General features: G+C 44.2%; 1 protein-coding gene across 7 annotated transcripts in view; it reads right to left on the reverse strand.

Annotated features, from left to right (window-relative positions):
- LOC127046322 (antigen WC1.1-like) overlaps positions 1-19,202 on the reverse strand; it is a 60,567-nt gene that overhangs the window by 19,985 nt on the left and 21,380 nt on the right. For 4 of the 7 annotated variants that reach the window (XM_050943241.1, XM_050943234.1, XM_050943224.1 and 1 more), the window contains exons 3-7: positions 17,133-17,453; positions 10,540-10,854; positions 9,083-9,397; positions 6,016-6,333; positions 410-724 (exon numbers count right to left, since the gene is read on the reverse strand). In XM_050943241.1, coding sequence (XP_050799198.1) covers positions 410-724; positions 6,016-6,333; positions 9,083-9,397; positions 10,540-10,854; positions 17,133-17,453 — 1,584 coding nt within the window. The remainder of the gene's footprint in view (positions 1-409; positions 725-6,015; positions 6,334-9,082; positions 9,398-10,539; positions 10,855-17,132; positions 17,454-19,202) is intronic. The other 3 variants (XM_050943246.1, XM_050943255.1, XM_050943261.1) reach the window with 3 other exon arrangements.

The raw sequence follows: 19,202 nt of genomic DNA on the forward strand, positions 1-19,202 counted from the left end.
TGAGATTGCTACCAAACCTGCACATTCTTCTTCTACAGAAGCAAGATAAATTTCACGAGTCAGAGAGACTTTTCTGGAGACCAGTGACAGACATATTAACAATGGAATTGTTATTTAAAATACACCATTCACCAACAGTTACACACAGTGTTACCCAAGATCCAGAATTTAATACATGTTCTAAAGCTAAGGTAATAACGCAATATTTCCAGTACTCCTTGATATTAACTGTTGTCAGTATAGACTTTTTAATGGTGACCATTTCAGGTGGATAGATCAGGAAGAAAGACAGACAGAGAAAAGGAAAGAGAGATAAACTTTCTGTTCTCCTCATCTCTCTCCTCAAACCCCCATATACTTCATTAAATCCCCTGGTAACCAAACTCCTGAGATCATTCACAGAACAGACCTGAGCAGAGAACTCCTGCGTCCTCTTTATGTCTGCAGTTGTGCTGGTCCCAGCCCCTGGAAGGACAGTCCCAGAGATCAGATTCATTCCCAGAGCAGTTCACATCATCCAGCCAGATCTGCCCAGATCCTTGCCCATAATGAACAGAGACAGTTGCATCGATGGCGTGTCCACATCCCAGTTGATTGCAAACAACATTGGAGTCTGGAAGGTCCCAGGAATCATCACAGACCGTTCCCCAAGTGCCATTGTAATAAATCTCCACTCTCCCGGCACAGCGACCTGGCCCATTCGCCAGCCTGATCTGCCTGCTCCCTACAAGGATGAATCCCAATGAGTAATATGTAATATAATGATAACTGAACAGCTTCCACACAAATCATTGACACTGCTCCAATAGATGAAATAGTCAAATGCTTTTAAAAGTCTATCTTTAACAAGAAACATAAAGAGAAGTCTGCAGAGTTAGAAAGTGATTAAGGCATGGAAAAGAGATCTTAAAAGTGCAGAAGGGAATAAGGCTTAATCCCGAATGCTTTCTCCTAGGAGAAAGAACTAGCTGAGAGTCTGTGGATTTGCAGAACCAGTTGTGCCTTTAAAACACACATCTTTTCAAACATGTATTTGAAAATAAGCTTAGAGGGCATTCGAGGAATTATTAGCTCACAAGTTTCCTTAAGTACTAATAATTATGTTTGTAAATGCTGAAGAATTAGGAGGTACTAGCGGATTAGAGGAAAGCAAATATGGCACCAATTTATTTTAACAATTATGTAAGAAAGACAAGTGATCCTGATTACTACAGTCCTGTAATTCGTATTCCTATCCTGAATCCAATGTAACCATAAGCCATTTACAGCTGAACTTTATGAAGAAACAAGTCATGCTAAGTACCTTATACTGCTTTTTAATAGCTATCACATCAATGGATGATAAGAATACAATCGATGTAATAACTCTTTATTTTAGTAAAGCATATGATAAAGTTTCTCACAAAATCAAGCTTTCAGCATTCAGCATTCTGACTTAGATATGATTTTGGCTAGGACGTGATCGCTGCAGGGCTGAACACAAAATGCAATGATAAAATGGCACTGTGTTATGTATAGTGAAAGTCTCAGATTACACAAAACCGAGAGAGACTGTGAACATTGAAAAGTGGCAAATCATAAGCAAAAATATAAAGCCCCATTCTATACTATTAACTTTTAAGTATAAACCCACACTAAAGTCAAAGGGGAATTGTGCTTATATCCTGATGACACTATATGGCAGGGGTGGCCAAACTGTGACTCGCAAGACAAATGCTGCTCTTTTACTCTTAAATTATGGCTCGCAAGCCCCTTCTACCCTCCCTTCTCTGCCTACCAGACCAAGCGGGGCGGGGAGCTCAGGACCTCTGCCTTGCAGTGCAGTGGTGGGGTAGGAGCTTCTGTCCAGCAGGGAGGCGGGTCTCGGGACCTCAGCCTTGTGGGGTGCACCTGCCAAGGCTCAGAGCTTCTGCAGGAGTGGGACTGAAGCTGCAAGCCCTGGCTCCCGACAGGTGCGCTCTGGCTCTCCAACTTCTGAAGCCCATCGTACAGTGGCTCAGTGGGCCAGTATGTTTAGCCACCCTTGCTATATGGCCCTTGGATAAGGAAATCAAAATGAGATTCAGTTCAGGAAAATTGAAGTGAATATGTTTGAGGAAAAATAATATGAAGCACATATAATCATTGGGATCAGCTGAGAAGGAGCAAAAGTGAAAGAGACCTAGTGGCAAGAAAGGAAAATAGAATAGATATGAATCTGCAGTCATGGGCAGCAAGTATCAAAGGCAGGGGGAGGCTGTGCCTCCCCAAACAGCCTAGCGTGGTTCTGCCCGCACTGCACCTCCAGGCCAGACTCCCTCCTGCGGTTCGCAGTGCTCTGCCCTGGCTGTCCCAAGCTGGCTGGCTGGTGCTGGGGCCGCACTGCCCAGTGCACTGGGGCTGAGGGCGCTGCAGCCACACAGCCTGGCACTATGGGACTGGCTGCCTGGAGGTGCTGCAGCCACACCACTTGGCTGTCTGGAGCACTGAGGCTGCGACCTTGCCCCTCCGCTCCCTGGCCCTAGGGCTGGAGGTCATGGAGGGATGCTCTGGGCTCCTAGGGGTGATGGGGTAGAAGAGAAGAGGCAGGGCCTTAGGCACAAGGGGAGGGAGAAAGGGGCTTTGGGCACAACGGGAGAGGCTGGGGGCTAGCCTCCCCCCAACGGCCAGATCACCAGCCACCCATGTGTGCAATGTGATACAACTGCAAGAAACTAAGCTGTCTACTCTAGGCTGCATGCATAGAGGCATCATATCGGAGAGCCAGGGGAGGAGAGTGGTTCCCAGTATGGTTCTGAGAAGAACTAGTTGAATTTTTCAGACAGAAACATTTTCCATTGGAAAATGATGATTTGACAAAATTGCAACAATTGTATTGATTTTTTCGGTTTTAAATCAAAATTATCAAAACCTATTGTTTTGATAATGCTGAAATGATTCATTTATGCTTTATCATTTCTACTTTTATGTTCCATTATGTAATATTACAATTATAATAAACATAAAAGTCAAGGCAATGGGGTCAAAACAAAATGTTTTAATTTTTCTGAAACAAAATTTTGGAATTTTTGCTTGTATGAAATTTCAAATTTTAATTTTAATTTGGAGGGAAAAAAAAATCAAAATTTCCCAGTTTCCTGTGGAATGGGATTTCTGGTTTCTGACTCACTTGAGTTCTGAGAAGCACACCCGTGAACACCCCTGCCTGATCCTACTCCCTTGACCCCATGAGGGGAAAATATGAAATCTGTTTAATCTACTTTGGGATAGCAAATACCATTATGAATTAACCATAAATGGAAGCTATTGTATGGTGTCATAAAATATTGGGGATGGAAGGAACCTCAGGAGATCATCAAGTCTAACCCCTTGCTCAAAGCAAGACCAATCCTCAGACAGATTTTTACCTCAGTTCCCTAAGTGGCCCCCTCAAGCCTAAGCTTAGCAAGGCAATACTCAAATCACTGAGCTATCCCTCCTTCTCTTGCCCTGTAATTACAGGGCAGAATTAAGGTTATCTATTTCCAGGGATCTACTGCCACTCAGGACAGGGCTTTCATCGGTGGGCTATGAGACATCCCGATGTGGATCTCTCTCTCATTGACATTGTTCCACTTTAATTAAATAAATATAATTGGGCTGAGAAAGAATCATTCTATTGCCTAGCATGCTCATCCTAGAGGCAGGCGGTCTCTGTTCAAATCCCTCCTCCTCATCAGGGAAAGAGGGGACTTGAACTGGGGATTTCCCACATCCTAGGTGAGTGTGTTAACTACTGAGATAAAAGTGGCACTCTGCTTTTCTGTTTCCTTCCTCCTCACGCTCCCTTTTGCTGTTCATTGAGTTAGGTGTCCTCTGAGCATGTCTACCAGATCGGACTCTGGACCAGAATTAGGCACAGAAATGCCTCTCTTCCCCCAGTTCCTGGAGCACAATCTGAGACTGGTGCCTCCCTGTAGCTCAGACTTAGCGTACATCCACACTGGAATAAAAGACTTGTGACATGGCTGCAGCTGGCCTAGGTCAGCTGACTCAGGCTCATGGGGCTCAGGCTTCAGGGCTAAAAATTCCTGTGTAGACCTTTGGGCTTGGCTTGAGGCCCAGGCTCTGGTATCCTTGCAACACCTGACCTGGACCAATCACAGATGTTTAATTGCTGTGTAGGTGCCTGTCTCTGTGGGAGGGATAGAGTTTAGGACACACCCCTCTCACTAGCTTCTCCCATTGATTAGTTTACAAGGCTCCCTGCCTAGTGAGCTGACTTTTGTGAGTCCCATTCTAAGGCGTCTATCTCATTCCCGCTCACTGTATAGGGTGCCTAACTCAGATGTTGTAAATCACGTCATTCTTGTGATTTTCTAAGCTCTTAAAAGATATGTTTTGCAATGCCTATTTCCCTTTGTGGGTCCGGGCTTTAGTGATCTTTCTTTGAGCTCTCACATTTCTATTGTTTGCAACAGGTCTTGACTATTCAGCAGAGGGAATCTCCTGTGGCTACAGCACTGCCTTTTCTTTGTCCCATGAAACTCTATTCAGCTTTGGATAAGATATACAGTGTTCAAATTGCCATTTCCCTTCTCTCATTTGAGTTCCTCAGGAAAATGTTGGCAGCCTGTCAAAATCACTGACCCTTCCCATGCCAGGCTAACACTAACATCAAAAGCAGCAAAGAGTCCTGTGGCACCTTATAGACTAACAGACGTTTTGGAGCACGAGCTTTCGTGGGTGAATACCCACTTCGTCAGATGCATGTAGTGGAAATTTCCAGGGGCAGGTATATATATGCAGGCAAGCCATAATATGAACCTCAAATCCATGTCTGTTTGAGATCTCACACAAGCCTGCATATATATACCTGCCCCTGGAAATTTCCACTACATGCATCTGACGAAGTGGGTATTCATCCTTCGAAAGCTCGTGCTCCAAAACGTCTGTTAGTCAATAAGGTGCCACAGGACTCTTTGCTGCTTTTACAGATCCAGATTAACACAGCTACCCCTCTAATAACTAACATCAAAGCAACACCAGCAGCATTCACTGTACTGTGACCAGCATAGAGTTACCAGAGCAGCTGTAGAAGGGGAAGAGAGTAGGACTGGATTCCTGCCCACTCCTCTGTAAATCCCCGAACCCAGCACTTGGCCTCAGTGGCTCATTTACCACCACACCCCAAACTCTGAGGGCAGAACATGGGACTAGAAGCCCAAGAACCTGGCTATGGACTAAAAGAGACACAGAGTGGATTTCCCCCAGCCATCCTGCTTGCTCAGCACTGGTCCAACAGAAAAATCACACAAACTGGGGTAATATATGGAATGGGAGTTCCCCCAATTTTGAAGGTGAGGGAGAGAGAGCCATATAGGGCTGGATTTCCCCACAACCATCATGCAGACCCAGCAACCCATCCCTACTCTTGGATAACAGCCTTCTCCTGCTGCTAGCTAATATTGTTAGTTCTGCAGGTTAAATAGTAGCAGCAATCTGGGCTCCAGTCCCAAAGGTATGAAGTAGGGGTCAAACCCCACTGAGGAGTCACAGGGGGAGGTGAGTGGTAGGGTGCATATAATAGAATTTGGTTTTACCTTTCTCTTTTTCATAGGAAATTTCACATAAAACTACATTTAAAAAAACATTATTTGGGTTGCAGATTCAAGCTGTCAAAAGTTAGGATATAGATTTACGTTTGCTAATTCAACCTTAATATGGGCTCTTTGTGCGTGTGTATTATGATACAGATGTGGATTATGTGATCACATACTATCCTTTTCACAGACCTTCTGCCTCATTCAGTGCACAGGCTGGACTGTGCAGAATTGCTGAATTGCTGCTTTGCATCTGCACTTGATTGCTAATGTAGTTATACTCTTGTTTCTGCATATAACACACACACTTTGACTGGAGACGGTCCATAATATGAACCTCAAATCCATGTCTGTTTGAGATCTCACACAAGGTGGGGTGGAGGAAGACCCCGGGGTGGGTCATATTCCTATTGGACAAGGATACGCTGTTTGTAAAATGTTTACAGTAAGTCACCTGAGCAAACGACACCGACATCCTCAGTAATTCCTGCCTGGGCTGTCTCAAATACGGAGATGTTGCAGAGAGTCAGACGAGTCTCATTTCCTGCACACTGGACACTTCTCAGCCCCACAGGGCCCGTTCCTCGCCCAGACTTGGGGGGGTTATAAGCTTTCTCAGCAACTCCGCACTGGAGCTGCCTGCACACCACACTGGCATCGTTCATGTCCCACTGGTCATCCAGCACTCTGCCCCACACACCATGGAGGGAAATCTCAACTCTCCCATCGCACCGGCTCGCTCCACTCAGCAGTCTGAGTGATTCCGAATTACCTGGGCTCAGGAGAGATGGGTAATAGACTGTGCACATTAGGAACAATACAAATTATAGTAGCTCAGTGAATTAAATGACCCATATTCAAATCATTGCATTGATACAGGCATCTGCATGTGTCACAAGGAGGTAGTGATCATGTATGGCAGTGGTGTGTGAGACACAGAGATCCCTTGGCAAAGGCTCCCCAGTCTTTTGAAATTCTGTCCTCAGACCTGACAAACTCACTATACCGAACATACATCCTGTAGGGAATTTATCCATAAGGGGTAACAGCTAAATATCTACAGAAAGCTCGTAACTTATCATGACTCAGAACCATTATGAGATGTATGTGTAGGTAACATTTAAGGAATCATGGAAGTATATTGAATGTAGACTTTACAGACTGGCAGTAAAAGTTAGTCACTATGGCTAACAGGTTTCAGTGACAGCCCATTCAAGCAGGCAGGAGCTGTCACCCCTCCCTGGTTAGCCGGTGAGGTAATGCAAGGCTCAATTGCTCCATTGCCAGACTATCAATGGAAAACTATCAGAGACAACTGCAAACAATCAAAACCAATACAGAGGTAAAAAAAAGGAACAATACAACAGCAGGGAATCATCCTGCCTATGAATACAGACAAAAGACTGGTTCAGTGTAACACAGAGTGGGAGAGGCATTCTGGATCCTGTCACTGAGGAGACACTTTTTGGAGCAGGGGTGTGTTTGTTCAAGTTTGGATCCTGATTCCTGTGAAGCCAGATAGCACTGCAACAGACTTAACTTTTCCGGAAAACCTATTTTTTAGATAGGAAAGGTAACTGTTGATAAGTGTAGGCCTTAGGTTGTGTTTTATGATTTTGTTTTCTATTGTAACCATTTGTTTTCATCACTCTCTCTTGTTTTTAGTGAAATTTCTTTCTTAAATACATTTTCTCCTGTTTTATTATAAGTGCTTACAAGTGCTGTGTGTTATACAGGAGTTTACATTAAAACCAGTAACCTGGGACACATTGCACTTTTGGGGAATCTGAGACTTCTGTGAGTAGCCAGTGTCAGGGGCTGGATATCACAGGGGAATGATTCAAAGGGACTTGGAGACTAGGATGCATCTCTTGTTAATCTGCAAGGCAAAGACATGGCTGACATAGCCTAGAAGACAGTGTTTGAGTGACTAACAGGCTGGTGTTAGGGATCTAACACCCATCCACCATGGGCAATGCAACCTCTTGCTAGAGGCAAGAGGCCACTAGGTGCCCTGGGTTCCTCGACAATCCTCACAGTTTGAGCAGAGTGAGCCCACAGTATGCCCACAATGCACAACAATACAGCTATTCTCTCTTGTAGACTATGGGGAGAAAAGTACAACTTAGAACAGCCCTGAATCTGCTTTTAGTTACACCAGGGTCTGGGCAAGGCCCTACATGGCACCAGAATAAAGAATGTAAATGTGGCTTAAAGCTGCCTTCCCTGCCACCAAAGTGCAGGAATGGAGTGACTGAGAATCAGGTCTATGGTCTCAGTGAGACTTAAATACCTTGAAGACAGAGAATGGCACCTGAGTAGGCAAATGGGTGTTGTGACTGATCTAAGGGAGTTTGGCCAAGGGACGTTAATGGCTTGTGGTGATTAAGGAAACAACCCAAGGTGCTCTGGAGATCAGTGACCAGTGAGTCTTTATGCCAAAATCTCTAGAAAGAATAGAAGAGAGAGAAAGAGATGGCGAGAGACACACTCTTAATGATGGGGAAACTCTAGTACATGATCCCATATAGTTTGTTTTGTTTGTTAGTCTTGATTTTAACACAAAGAAATGAATTAATAGATCCAAAATATGGTGCGGTGGCAGCCACTGCATGCTTACGGTTGGGACTGAGTTTCTTTTATAATTTTGGCCACCCTCCTAACTTATCCTAATAAAGGAGTATTGGCTTCTATGTTGCCCATTCAATCTGTGGTAAAGGACCATTTTCACTGTCTAATTTAAAGAAAACCAGTTGAAGGTGCACCTTAAAGTCCAAAGGGGTACACCAGTCTAAAAATCATTTAATGTTTCATTGCTTTGTTTCTTGACAGAACAAGAAGCAATGGTCTCAACTTGCAGTGGGAGTGGTTTAGGTTGGATATAAGGAAACACTATTTCACTAGGAGGGTGGTGACGCACTGGAATGGGTTACCTAGGGAGGTGGTGGAATCTCCTTCCTTAGAGGTTTTTAAGACCTGGCTTGACAAAACCCTGGCTGGGAGGATTTAGTTGGTTTTGGTCCTGCTTTTAGCAGGGGATTGGACTAGATGATTCACTCCGCATCACGAAGAGGAGCAGAGTTGAGGCTGGGGGACTGACCTGAAGGCTGGCACCTGGGAGGGAACAGACTGATGGGTGGCTGGGTCAGGACAGAACTATTTTCTGGGCAGGGGACAGGCAGATGTGAGGGTGAGAGCTCCTGCAGCCGGGGCCGAAATCATCTTACCCAGTACAGTTAGGCAGCCACTGGGGCACTCTCTGTACTAGTCTCGTGAATTCTAGCTCTGTCCTAGCTGCTCCTTTCTGTTGGAGGCCAATGTTCCTATTCTTCTTGTTCAGTCTTAGTATTTTCCATATAAATAGTCTAGTAGGCAATGTTGCTGAACTTGGCAATACAGAGATTTCTATTTCATTGCATAATCCTTGATCCTAGATCATTCTTCCTCTCCCTGTGCACTGGAGGGCAGTGTTGGACACTGAGGGGCAGGTGTCATTAATCCAGCATTTCTGCTGCACTTACCTGAGCAAATCACACTAGCATCATTGTCGTGTGAGCACTGAGAGGCTCCCAGGGCAGTCACAGGGCAATGGTCCAAATGGGATTCAGTCCCTTTACAGTGAAATGTGTCTGTCCAGACAAAGCCTGTTCCTTTCCCAAAATGCCCTCCTCCTGGAGCTGATACAGCAAACCCACAGTTGAGCTGATGACAGAGAACGTTGGCATCTGATAGATCCCAGTGTGAGTCACAGACAGTTCCCCAGGCATCACGAACCTTGATCTCCACCCTCCCTGAGCACACTGTGCTGCCGTTCACCAGCTGGAACCCTGTGTGCCCTGGGGAGAAGGGAGAAGGAGTTTAAAAAGGGAGACTTGGAGCAATTTTATACTAAATCGCTAAGCATCATAGAATCATAGAATATCAGGCTTGGAAGGGACCTCAGGAGGTCATTTAGTCCAACCTCCTGCTCAAAGCAGGGCCAATCCCCAACTAAATCGTCCCAGCCAAGGCTTTGTCAAGCCTGACCTTAAAAACCTCTAAGGAAGGAGATTCCACCACCTCCCTAGGTAACCCATTCCAGTGCTTCACCATCCTCCTAGTGAAAAAGTTTTTCCCAATAGCCAACTTAAACCTCCTCCATTGCAACTTGAGATAATTACTCCTTGTTTTGTCATCTGCTACCACTGAGAAGAGTCTGGAGCCATCCTCTTTGGAACTCCCTTTCAGGTAGTTGAAAGCAGCTATCAAATCCCCCCTCATTTATCTCTTCTGCAGACTAAATTATCCCAATTCCCTCAGCCTCTACTCATAAGTCATGTGCTGCAGTCCCCTAATCATTTTCGTTGCCCTACGTTGGACTTTCTCCAATTTTTCCACATCCTTCTTGTAGCATGGGGCCCAAAACTGGACACAGTACTCCAGATGAGGCCTCACCAATGTCGAATAGAGGGGAATGATCATGTCCCTCGATCTGCTGGCAAGGCCCCTACTGATACAGACCAAAGTGCCGTTAGCCTTCTTGGCACTTGTCCTTGTTGATCCTCATCAGATTTCTTTTGGCCCAATCCTCTAATTTGTCTAGGTCCCTCTGTATCCTATCCCTACCCTCCAGCATATCTCCTCCCAGTTTAGTGTCATCTGCAAACTTGCTGAGGGTGCAGTCCATACCATCCTCTAAATCATTAATGAATATATTGAACAAAACTGGCCCCAGGACCAACCCTTGGGGCATTCGCTTGATACCAGCTGCCAACTAGATATGGAGCCATTGATCACTACCCATTGAGCCTCACAATCTAGCCAGCTTTCTGTACAGGAAGTCAGGGGTGAAAGATCCCTTTCTTATTGTTTGAGTTTTACCAGAAGCTGATGGCAACCTATTTTCCCAGCTCCCTACAGATTGACATTGTTTTATTGTTGCACCCTACTCTAGAATACACAACACTGGGATTTTAAAGGCATCATGCTGAATTCTTACGTGAACATATGGCACTGGCATCATTTGCATGTGAGCACGTCTGATTTACATGTGATATCCTGGGACAGTACGCAAGGTGTGACTCATTCCCCACACACTGCAACTCTTCAGTCCAGATCAGCCCATGTCCTTCTCCAAAGTGAGCTCCTCCTGGGGTAGATAAAGCTCTTCCACACTCTAATTCATTACAGATAACACTGGCAGCTTTGAAATCAAAATGTGCATCACAGAGTGTAGCCCATGTTTCACCATGTCTTATTTCCACACGTCCTGAGCAGGGATTATCTCCTCCCACCAGCCGAGGCTGTGAGTAGCCTAGAGAGTCAATTAATCCATCAGTGAATGTTACATTTACACTCGATACTTGCCACTATACCTTTCAGTAGATAGACATATTTTTCAAACTTTTTCATAACAATGTTTAGAAATCATGGATTATAGATATGAGTACATTAAAAAAATTAAGTCCTGTAATTAAATATCTGTTCTTGAAATATGGACATTTGTCTCACTGTTTAGATAGGAACGCTACTGTCAGTGGTTTTTAACTAATTGTGAAGGATGTGAGAGAGGCCTGTATTATTTTATGAAGCTTTGCTTGTTTGTTTGTTGTGTTGTCTGCTACAGAATTACTAAGGGTACTACAAGAAGAGGTGTGTTCTTAATTCAGTTTAGCTAACTTGGGTTAAATAGCAGTGAGGACACACCAGTTCAGTTTTTAACTCAGGGCAGGTCTATACTACAAATGCTGCATCAGCACAACTGCACTGATGCAGCTGTAGTACTTTGATGAAGACACTCTGAGCTGAAGGGAGAGAGCTCTCCTGTCAGCTTAGTTACGTCACCTCCACAAGAGGTGATAGCTACATCAGCAGGAGAAGCTCTCCCACCAACATAGCACTGTCTACATGGAGGGTTAAGGTTGGTATAACTAGGTCTCTCAGGGATGTGGATTTTTCACATCTATGAATGATGTAGTTATACTCGTAGTATAGACCTGGCCTCAGATTAGCAGTTCAAATCAAGCCTAGGGCAGCCAGAGGTTGAATTTGAGCTGCTAACCTGAGTTAAAAGGCAAATTGACATGTTTTCACTGATATTTTAATTAGAGTTAACTAATGGGGGCTAGCTAACCCATGTTAAGAATACACTTTTTTGCTGCCTATGCATACTCTGAGGGTTATATCAGACCTGGGTGGTTTGTTTCCACAAGAAAATAGACAGTGTTTTAGATAACTCATTTACTGATGTTCAGAGGATTATACACCTGACAACACCTTTGAAGTTTTAACACTGTCCATGCTGCGATCAGCTTGTTGGCTAGTGAAGTGGGGGGAGATCCAGGTGGGAAACTGGAACAAAATGCTTTGAAATGGATAAAAAGAGTGTTCCTGAAGAGTAGGCAGAGGAAGTGGTCAAGTTACTGCTCAAGGGGAGCAAACTGGCACAGAGACAGGCCCTGGAGGATGGGTCTTAACTTTTAAGCAGCTGGACCTGCCTAAGCTTTTAGGGATATGCTAAGCTTTAGGTAAGATAGAAGCATATTTGTTGTGTAAAAACTTGTTTCTGCCTTATTCCTGCTGCTGCGATTAAATAATACTGATACAGAGGCGGTGGCAGTGAATAACTAGCTGGCTCTGTCCCTGATGTAAGGGCACTCTGCATTGGAGATATTCCCTGAGGGAGGTTGCACTTTTGTTCTGTGGCCCCATGCTCCAGGTTAGCTCTGCCACTAGCCTGCTGTCTGACCTTGGACTACTCATTTCACCTTTCTGGGCCTCAACTTTTTCCTCTGGTTTTTGTCTGTCTTTTCCATTCAGACTGTGAGGCAGAGACTGACTATTACTTTGCATTTGTACAGTGCCAAGTACATCGTGCTCTGATCTCATCTGGGGCCTCAAGAAGCTATACAAGTAACTAATAATAACAACTGTGGAGTTGCTACCAACACCTTCATAATTATGCTCTGGCTGTCAATTTGCCGTCTTTCACCATGAGCTACAACCTAAACTCCTGACTTTGTTCTTGCTCAGTCCTTACTGAAAACAAAGGCAAATTTGTATTAAAGCCAAAAGAAATTTTACCAGAGTAAAGACTGAGAAGAAAAAATGTGTAAGAGCCTCAGGATTTGACAATATGAATGGGTCTGAGCCTAACATCAGGGGAGGAAAACTTTAATTGCAAGAATGGGCATTATTTTAGGAAACCGAGAACACTCCTCTCCCCAAGTGTGAATTAAGGGTGCAAATGTATTTATTTATTATTATTTATTATTATTATTATTAAGTTATGGTAGTATGTACGGTGTGCAACTCTGGGCTCTAAGAGGGACTAAATGTGGAGGGGGCAGGGCTCTTGCAGATGAGATCCTCGAGGTGATAGCATGTGCAGAGGGACATGTAGTGAAAGGCACCGCGATTTTAGAAAATAGAACATGGGTTTTTTTCTGCTTTGCTTTTTGTTTCTGAGCCTTTAGGGGTCACTTGTTCAAACTTTTCAACCCACCCACAAAGGCTAGAAACTTCCTTTTAAAACTATGACACAAAACAAAATGGCAAGAGTTGGTACCACTGCAGCTGTGAGGAGAGAATGATATTTTTGGTCCCACCCCTCGCCTACAGCTCTAGCCGGCACAGAGGTCGTGTTTTGGAATCTGAGCCTGGCCTACCAGAGCTGCTGGAGCGTGAATCTCCTCTTCCATCTATCGCACCTGTTTCTCTTTCTGGGATCCGCACCAGCTCCTGCTTTGCCCATGTCTGGCTTTAGAGCATGAGTTGTGCAAAGGGTCCCGCCAGGCAGGAGATCACTGAGCTGCCAGCTTCCTGCTCACCTAGTAGCAGCACTAGCAGCTCACAGAGTCCTGCAGGTGTTCATTTGTGTGTAACCCCCACTTACCGTTGCCAGCTCCTGGAGTTCAGGATTCAGCCTCTGGAGAGCCTTATCCTAAAGGACTACAGCTTAATGGCTACTAGAGCCCCCTGACCCGATTCCCAGCCTGCTTGGAGTTCGGGGTCAGGACAGAAGGAACTAAAAACCTTCGCCAAGGCCAACAGGGAGGCTTCTGCATGAGGGATCTGGATGAGCAGTCCACTGAACCTATGACAAGCCACAGCTGCACAGTCCCAGCGATGAGGCAGACTGATTTTACACAGAGTTTTAGTTTGGAAGCTGAAAGAGAGGCAGCACCAGCATCTGGAGAGAGAGATCCAGTCTGGGACTGGCTATCGATAGCCAACTGAGACTTTAGGAGGATTCCAGACCAGGGAATAGCAAGCCTGGTTGGATCCAGGACATAATTCTGCCCCATTCAGGGATGAAGAAAAGTTAAAGGGACTTTTGTGTGAACTGTCCAGTGCTGCAGTGGTGAACACACTATACCAGGATACACAAACTCAGCCATACTGTCTGCCTTGGGAAGGTGCCAGGCAGACAGCTGGGGTTTGGAGGAACTTATGAGTGTTAAATTCTGGAGAATAGGCTTACTTACTACTAGAGATGACCAGCAATTTTGCCACTCAAGTTACTGGTTTTATAGTAAGTATGAATGAGGGTGGGTGAGTATGAATGTTGTGCTGGGAGATTTGTACTGATTTGTGTGGGTGGTGAATGAGGGGTGTGTGCTAAGGTGAGGAGTTGTGTGTGTGTTTGATGTTGTTGTGTGTTCTGTAGGTGGTTGTGTTGATTTGTGCGTGGGTTGTGTTGTGCTAGGAAATCTGTGTTGATTTCTTTGGGTGTATCAGTTTCCTTGGGGAGTTTGTGGTGAGTTGTATGGGTGGCAAATCAACTTCTGAAGAACAGCGGCATTTGGGCCAAGGAACCCACTATCTATGCTGTCCCTCTTGTATCACTGACTCATTACAACCAATTAAATTATTGCATGAAAATTAGCTGTAGAGTCGGGGTGGTAATTGGTTGAGTTAACTCTATAATCACAATGGTCTAGGACTCTTGGCATGGCATAGATGGGTATGTTACTGTTATATTATATATAGATTAGTTAACCTTAACCTTTTCCTTCCCTTGATCCTAGTTTTCTGTTCACAATAAAGTTACCATCACTGCTATGCTGTTATTTTTTATGTGTCCTTCCTTTGCTGGGATTTGTTTTATTCACTTGATTGTTTCCTGTGCACTGGGCTTTATACTCCTTTCCAGGTTGTGGTATTAGCGCTGATTTTCTCAAAGGACAGCACTCTTGTGTACCTGGTACAGTGAGCAGTCATCTGAGTGGTGCCACCAGGCACCAAGAAAAAGAATCCAGGACCCAACCTATGCTAGGAGAGGGGGAAAACCACTCAAAATATTGGTGATAGTAAGTGTCAGGGAGAGAAAAGGCCATACCTCAGGAGAAAGGCCACATGAGTTAGTACAACATCAAGTGCCAATGTCTTTGTCTGTCACATTGTGTACTCAAAAAATATGTCTATGTCCAGTGGACGGTGTATTGCACAGGAGACCCTTCCCATACTAGATGTAATTATGCAATTTTACTCAATCCTTGCACAACCACAACAGGAATTTGGTGAATTCTGATCACTCCATTTTATGATAGATACTGATAAATCAGAAAATGTTATAAGGAGTGAGACTATGCAGACACACTGTGGACTGCAGGAAAGGGAAACTGTGGCCAAATGCACCCTTGTAATCACACCCTACACTCTACTGTAATAATCTTTGTATAAAATATGCCTTCTGAGGTATCATTTTGAAACTAATAACTCGCTGGGCAATAATATCATGGTGAAATGTGTGTAGCATGATTATGTGTGAAGTTATGAAACTCCCCCTGTATGATGTTAAAGGGACATGTTCAAATTCCTGTGGTCCAATTAGGCACAACTGGTCAAGTAAGTCTTAAACAAAGGGATGTGCAGTTACCTCAATTTAACATATAAGCTGTAAGCAGAGTCCTCAGACAGCAGAGGAAAAAATAAAGGAGACAAAATCTGCATCTCAGAACACACAGGTGAAAAAAACAACATGAAGCTTCTTTCCTCATTAGACTCTATGTCTCCTTCTGCTCAGCGGGCCAGAATTTTATGAGGGGGGCTGAACTATATAAGTGAAGGGCAAATACCCCTGAGTATCTCTCTTCCTGTCCATCTCCCTCTTTGTACCTAAGAAGAAAAACAAACAGCCGTCGAACTTTGGGGGAGGGGTCCTGACCTGAAAAGTTTGGTCTGTAATGCCATCAGAAGTATGTGGTGAGGACCTGATTTTGAATCAAGTGTAGTTTGTTACATTAGGCACTACAAAGAGTTTCTTTCTTTATTTTCTTGTAATCATTTCTAGCTTTTATGCCTCATTACCTGTACTCACTTAAAATCTCTTTGTAGTTACTGAATTTGTTTTTTCTTTAATTGAATCTACTTCAGTGTGTTTAAGTTAAATTGTCTGGGTAACTCCATAGAAGGTGGCAAGTTGTTGTGTATTGATCCCTAAAAGAGACAATGGACCAAATATCTCTGGAATGTCCAAGAGAAGGCTTGACAGTACAGAACATACATTTTTGGGGAAAATCCATGACTGGGAGTGTTTTGGGGTCACCTTGCAGAAATATGAAGGCTGTTAAAAGCCAGAGTGTAACTCAAAAGTGGCTGGTTGTCTGCAGTTACACACATAGTCAGGTTGTTACCTGCATGCTGGCAGGCTGTTAGTGAGCAGCCCAGGTGGGAGCTACTGCAGAGAGGCATTATAAGGCCCCTCACTAGTCAGGATTGCACCCTGAATGTCACAGAAACTAATGAAAATATGAGAGTGACAAGATCAGGGAGGAAGAAAGGAGACACGGAAAGAAAAGGAGGAAGACAAGGAGCAATGGCCAAGAACTAAAAATTCAGGGCCTGATTCCTCACTTCTGTGCAGCTTGTGTCATCTATACCTGTACTCCATGACTACAATATGAATGTATAATGCCAGGACCAGTCTGACAGAGTGATTTCCGGTTTGGTAGCATTTTACATTCATAGACAACATGCCCAAAAATGAAAAATCTAAATTTCACTCTGGTGGTTGGGAATAAACACTGTGGGAGGTAACAGATATACCATTAGATGAGTGACATGAGGTTAGACAAGACTCTAGTGGGAAATGCCTTGCAGGACGCAGTAGTTGGATTTGGCTACTCTCTGCCACTAAAAGTTCTTATTGTCTGATACTTTCTAAGCTCTCAAATGGCTGCATAGAGAAAAATATGAGTCTGTTTCCTTTGAAAACATTATTACTCAACAGGATTTTATGAGGTTTCCAGTATAGACTCTCCAATGCCATGGTGATAGGTGCAATTTAAATATGTAGGTAGAATAGCTTATTAAATATCAATTATTTCCCTAGTTTGGATATACAAAATAAATTTGAAACCCATAAAAGGAAAATGGAAAATATGGCGTTGAGACAACTGTGGTGAGATTAATAAAGGGGACTCTAAAGATATCTGGGTTGGGAAATACTTAGGGATTTGCTCACTATAACATGAGAGTAATAATTTCAGGATTTGATCATATTTAGCCACTTCTACATTAGTTTGTCGGAATGAACAAACTCTGGATTCAATCCCTTTTTGCACATGGCAAGGATGGCTGATTTCTTACCTGAGCAGGTCACCCCAGCATGGAAAGGATGAGAGCATGTTGACTTTATAGTCCGGGTTTCAAATCTGCAGTCCCAGATTGTTGACTCACTCCCATGGCAAACATCTCCTATCACCAAGTATGGTGTGGAATCTTCTCCAAAGTGGGCAGCGCTATGAACACTAACTGAAGAACCACATCCCAAGTGTCTGCAAGCTACTGCAGCATGTTTCATAGGTGAGACAGTAGAACACAGAATGAGACTCAGTTCACCAATCTTAATCATCGCTCTCCCAGCACATGGGTTGCTTCCGTTGATCAGCTTCAGATCAGTAGCTCCACCTTCAAACAGAATCAGGAGAGAGTTATTGGAGAGAGCACTGAGCCACATCCCCATTATTATTACTAATGGATTGGTCATATAGTATTTGAAGAATATAATACTGTAACTCCTCACTTAAAATTGTTGTTATGTTCCTGAAAAATTCTACTTTAAGCGAAACGATGTTAAGTGAATCCAATTTCCCCATAAGAATTAATGTAAATTGGGGGGAGGAGAGGTTAGCGGTTAGGTTAAATTCCAGGGAAATTTTTTTCACCAGACAAAAGAATATATATATACACAGTATAAGTTTTAAACACACAATTTAATACTGTACACAGCAATGATGAATGTGAAGCTTGGTTGAGGTGGTGAAGTCAGAGGCAGGGATATTTCCCAGGGAATGCCTTACTGCTAAATAATGAACTAGCACTCGGCTGAGCCCTCAAGGGTTAACACATCATTGTTAATGTAGCCTAACACTCTACAAGGCAGCAGGGATGGAGGGAGGAGATGCAGCATGGCAGAGAGAGACAGAGACACACACCATGTGTATGTGAGAGAGAGAGAGAGACAGAGACACATATCATGTGTGTGTGAGGGGGGAGACGGAGACACACACCACGTGTGTGAGAGAGAAAGACAAGCATTGCCCCTTTAAGTATGCTGACCCCACTCTAAGTACACTGCCTTTTTCAGTAGATCAGCAAGTTGAGACAGCAGCTGCTGCCAGCAAGCTCCCTCTGTCCTGATCCCTGTCATGTGTCCCCCTGCTCTGCGGAGATGAGAGGCAGGAGCAGAGAGAACGGGGAAGGAGACACCCTGACAGTAGCACCCTTCTTCCCCCCCATTATCTTTGAAAATTCTTGGCAATCGGGGGAGGTGACTGGAAAAAGGCAAATATAGTTCCCATATTTTAAAATGAGAAGAAAGAGAACCCAGGGAACTACAGACTGGTCAGTCTCACTTCAGTCCCTTGCAAAATCATGGAGCAGGTCCTCAAGGAATCCATTTTGAAGGACTTGGAGGAGAGGAAGGTGATCAGGAACAGTAATTATGGACTCACCAAGGGCAAGTCATGCTTCACCAACCTGATTGCCTTCTATGATGAGATAACTGGCTCTGTGGATATGGGGAAAGCGGTAGATGCGATATATCTTGACTTTAGCAAAGCTTTTGATACGGTCTCTCACAGTATGCTTGCCAGCAAGTTAAAAAAGTATGGATTGGATGAATGGACTATCAGGTGTATGGAAAGCTGGCTATATTGTCAGGCTCAACAGGTAGTGATCAATGGCTCAATGTCTAGTTGGCAGCCGGAATCAAGCAGAGTGCCACAGGGGTCGGTCCTGGAGCCGGTTTTGTTCAACATCTTCATTAATGAACTGGATGATGCGATGAATTGCACCCTCAGCAAGTTTGCAGATGACACTAAGCTAGGGGGAGAGGTAGATAAACTGGAGAGTAGGGAAAGGGTCCAGAGAGACCTAGACAAATTAGAGGATTGGGCTAAAAGAAATTTGATGAAGTTCAACAAGAACAAGTGCAGAGTCCTGCAATTAGGAAGAAAGAATCCCACACATCGCTACAGGCTGGGGACTGACTAGTTAAGCAGCAGTTCTGCAGAAAAGGACCTGGGAATTACAGTGGACAAGAAGCTGGATGGGAGTCAACAGTGTGCCCTCATTGCCAAGAAGGCCAACAGCCTACTGGGCTGTATGAGTAGGAGCACTGCCAGCAGATTGAGGGAAGTGATTATTCCCCTCTAT

This window comes from Gopherus flavomarginatus, chromosome 1 (assembly GCF_025201925.1).
Source record: "Gopherus flavomarginatus isolate rGopFla2 chromosome 1, rGopFla2.mat.asm, whole genome shotgun sequence".
In the NCBI taxonomy this organism is placed as follows: Eukaryota; Metazoa; Chordata; order Testudines; family Testudinidae; genus Gopherus; species Gopherus flavomarginatus.